General features: G+C 31.2%; 1 protein-coding gene across 1 annotated transcript; it reads right to left on the reverse strand.

Moving 5' to 3' along the window:
- Nucleotides 1–257: 257 nt before the first annotated feature.
- Nucleotides 258–3510, reverse strand: LOC111428366 (ubiquitin specific protease 1). The gene is made up of 3 exons (XM_023063859.2): nucleotides 3123–3510; nucleotides 2123–3046; nucleotides 258–2073 (listed from the first exon to the last, which is right to left on the reverse strand). Exons 2-3 carry the CDS (start codon nucleotides 3030–3032, stop codon nucleotides 1121–1123), a joined length of 1863 nt encoding a protein of 620 aa, XP_022919627.1. The 5' UTR covers nucleotides 3033–3046; nucleotides 3123–3510; the 3' UTR covers nucleotides 258–1120.
- Nucleotides 3511–3978: the final 468 nt, after the last annotated feature.

Consider the following 3978-nt stretch of genomic DNA (forward strand, 5'->3'; position numbering starts at 1 on the left):
TTTGCTAAAATTTTTTTTATGCAGATAATAAATACATTAGAAAAATGTTACATAGGTAGATGAAAGTATCCTAAAACTTTTTTGTTGTTTCCAGGATTTGTCTTCTTAGATTCTGCGGTCCTTGGGTACAACCTTCTTTGGTCTTTTGCCAACATGAGATAACAATCTATGTAATAATCTATTGGTACTGATGTAAATAGTAACATCTTGGATATAGGATATAAGTTTAGGCTTAAACAGAAATAAAACACATCAAATAAATTGAAAACAGAATTTATTTAACGTTAAACAAAATAATTAAACGGTATTGCTGATGATACTGTTTTTTTAAACAACGAACAAAATAATATAAGAATATAAGGAAATAACACGTTTTAAAACGTGATTTTTTAGATAAGCGACGAAATGATTAACAACCAAAGGGTAGAAGTAAGAAAAAACAAAATGTATATTTGATATCATTCTGTTGATTTTTTCCATACCCATTTCTCCCTAAAGTATTATAATACTGTTATAATTTCTATTATGGGGGTGGGGGAGTACAGAATATTTTAATTATTTTTCATCAACATAAATAAAAGTTTTTAAAATTTTTTTTATCATTTCTGTACTCTTACCTATTTCTATAACGTTATAATTTGTATTAAATTCGTTAAACATAAATTCAAAAAATTATTAAATAATAGATATTAGGAAACATTTTGCGTATTTTAATGTTCCTAAAATAAATCTAATAACATAAAAATCATTTATAGATACTTTTATTATTATTAATAAAAATATCTGTAAACCATATTTTATAGAATACAAATAAATTCGGCAAGTTTATCAAACCTGATTACTCCTTTATAGTTATTTATAATAATAGACTATTTCTTTTTTATTTTTCATAATCAACACCTTTTCTTTTTGTTTATCCGAATTATAAGTTACAGTAATAATTATTATGGTTAATAACCACCAAATTTCGGTGTACTTATTTCTTTTTCTTTCCTTTTTTGTTATTAAGTAATTATCCACTTAATTCATCTCTTTTATCACAAACAAATCACTATTTTGTACTTGAAATGAAAAACAAAAACAAAAAAAAAACGCAAAAAAACGGAAAAAAACGAATTCTTCACCCTTCGGAATATGTTATGGGGGATTGTTGTTGTTCGTCAACGCGATGGTGCATTTTTGAATAAAATAATAAGTACGGCGTGGAAGTTGAATTCGGTTTATAACCGAGTAAATCCGTCAACTCCTGACTAGTAACCGGCCTAATATTTTCATCGTCGCATTCTAACCAAATGTCTCTAGAATCCTTCCACAATTCACCTCCCAAATTACGTCTCACAAAACCGTTCACGGTATTCGTGTTCATTTTCACGCCGCAGCAGTTTTGACTATTACAATAACGCACGCATTGATGAACGTTTCCGGCTTTATTTCCGGGGCTACCGTTTTTTAAATTTTCCTTTTTAAATAATTTCAATAAATTTAATGATTTCTCACTACCGCTCGATGATAAATGTTTCCCCGGATTATCACGCGAACAATCCGCGTAATCCGTACAGGGATCCGTAGCACGAACGTAGCTTATATAATGACCCGAAGCCAAAGTACCTAAATGCATTATAACCACAAATAATTGATATCGATGCGGAGTTTCTTCATTTTCGGGCGTTCTGCAACATGTATCGCAAAAACATGACATTTCCAACGGTGTAGGCATATAAGAATTCACTTTTTGTAAACCTGATGATGTCGTTGTGAATCGTTTTAATTGGAGTACCATAATATTTGGTAATTTTTCGAAAGAAACTTCTCGCCTAGCCTCGTTGTAACGCATACAAGTGTCGCATAGGTACTTGTTTGTATCGCATAATTTTTCCATTGTGACGCAAGCGCGCCGGAAAACTTCGCAAGGATCGCGATCGAAATCATCGTCGGCGGTTAAAATTGGAACAGGAATATCATAGAATGGTTCTTTTATTTCCGTGACGCATTCGCATTCGAGACATTTCGTTCTTCTTAATGTTACACCCTCGAAATCTTCCGCCACGAAATTAGAACTCATTTTCTTTTTTGCTGGAAATAATAAAATTAATAATTTAAAAACAATTCATTTAATTTTTACCATTTTCAAAATTTCCATCGACGGAATTAGCATCTTCGGCATCAGTGAGTGGTTGATCTTCGCTAATTGATTCTTTAGCTTTATCTTTCTTCTTTTGAGTTTTACTCCATGGTTTTTTCATGTTCCAGAGTTTGGTATTAGGGGTACTAACATGATGTGGTTGTTCGATCGCAATAATTTCCGGGTGATTTTGAATCTGTACTTCCAATAAATCGCATGTTTCTCGGATATTATCTAGGAGATAAACTAACAGTTCGTGCGCATCTTGTTGGTGATTTCCTTCGAAAATGTAATTTGCGTCTCGGATTGCTTGTAAAAATGCGACAGGTTGAAAGGGATCGAACGGTTCTTTCCTGCGAATCTCTTCCAAATTGTGCAATGTCATAAACAATTCGTGAAACTTTTCAGTCACAATTTGCACTTTCGGTTTGGATACTACAGAGTCATTAATACCCAATGATAATAGATCCTTACTACTTGTACTACGTGAACTTGGTCCTGAAATTGGGCCCGCACTTCTACCCAATGAAGAACTTTTTGCTTTATTCAAGTTTAATCTAGCATTTACTTTCGATAGATCATCAATTAAATGATGTAAATTATGTAAAAATGTCGGCGCAAATCTTAAAGAGTAAATGACACTGTTTAGGAAGCATGTATTACCCATGTTCGCTAATGGGGCCACCGGTGTTTCAGCATTGCTGTCACTCGTGTCTCTGTGATGGTCTGTTCGATAACCGTTCAACATATCCAGCGTTTCACTTGCCGATCGTTTATTAGGCGAGTATTCCTCGTTGCTGCGCTTCCGTTTCAATAGATACGAGGGGGTAATTCGGGTATTGAATTGCGTTTTGAATAATTCGTCAAATGAATCGTATCCGAGTGTGTCGTCATTTTCTGGACTTGACATCTTCCTGAGCGAACCTAACGAATATTTATATTAATACCCAAAAACGAAAGGCGGAACCGAACATATTATTAACTTAAACGTACTACTTACATGTGTGATATCGTTTTATCACGATATATTTTTGGTGTTTTAACGGTTCTAATTTCAATCCTTGGTTTATGTCGGAAACGTAATTTGATTGTATTTAAACGAAATAACTAACATTATACGTTTTTTCGGTATAAATCCAACGGATACGGCAGTTAGACAACAGTTGTATTTGGTGATTTTAATAAACTGACTACTAACGCAAGCAAAACGTGAAAAGTTACCAAGTTACGCAACAACCGCCAAATTCAAAATTACAGTAAAAGGTGTACGTTGATATTAAACTCACCTTTATTTAAATTCTCTTTAAGGTTTTAATACAAATAGGCGGTTTTTATGTTAACCTAAACGAAAATTTAAAACGACATTGTAAACGTTCAATTTCAACAATGTTTAAGTAATTTGACATAAAGTTGTTTGGTGCTTTACTTCAAAGATGGCACTAATTAATTTATATGTAATATACTTAAATAAAATTATAATTTATCAACAAAATTATATTATTATATTCAAGAATCATTAATTTTTAAAATTTAATTTTGTTTATGCATTAAATAAGAAAAATTATGTTATAAAGATGAAAGTTACAATACAACGTAGTTCCGCTTTTACGTAATAGATGGAGAATATTCCGAACGGATTTTTTTATTAATTAGATTTTATTCATATATATCATACCTTAATAATAATAAATTAAGAAATAAGAAATTTAAATGAAAAATCATCAATTTTTATTAAGGTATCAAAATATTTTTAATTTGTGAGATAGTTTCGCTTTTCATAATAGATGGAGTTATAGTGATTAAATTTTTATTATTATTTGTATTTTATTAATTACTTCTAATTCTTAAAGAGGAAA

The sequence above is a fragment of the Onthophagus taurus genome, chromosome 10, assembly GCF_036711975.1.
Source record: "Onthophagus taurus isolate NC chromosome 10, IU_Otau_3.0, whole genome shotgun sequence".
In the NCBI taxonomy this organism is placed as follows: domain Eukaryota; kingdom Metazoa; phylum Arthropoda; class Insecta; order Coleoptera; family Scarabaeidae; genus Onthophagus; species Onthophagus taurus.

Coding starts and splice junctions, on each gene's coding strand:
- LOC111428366 (XM_023063859.2), bottom strand. CDS start 3,032: ATGTCAAGTCCAGAAAATGACGACACACTCGGATACGATTCATTTGAC. Junction 2,074..2,122: donor CGATGGAAATTTTGAAAATG/GTAAAAATTAAA, acceptor TATTATTTCCAG/CAAAAAAGAAAATGAGTTCT.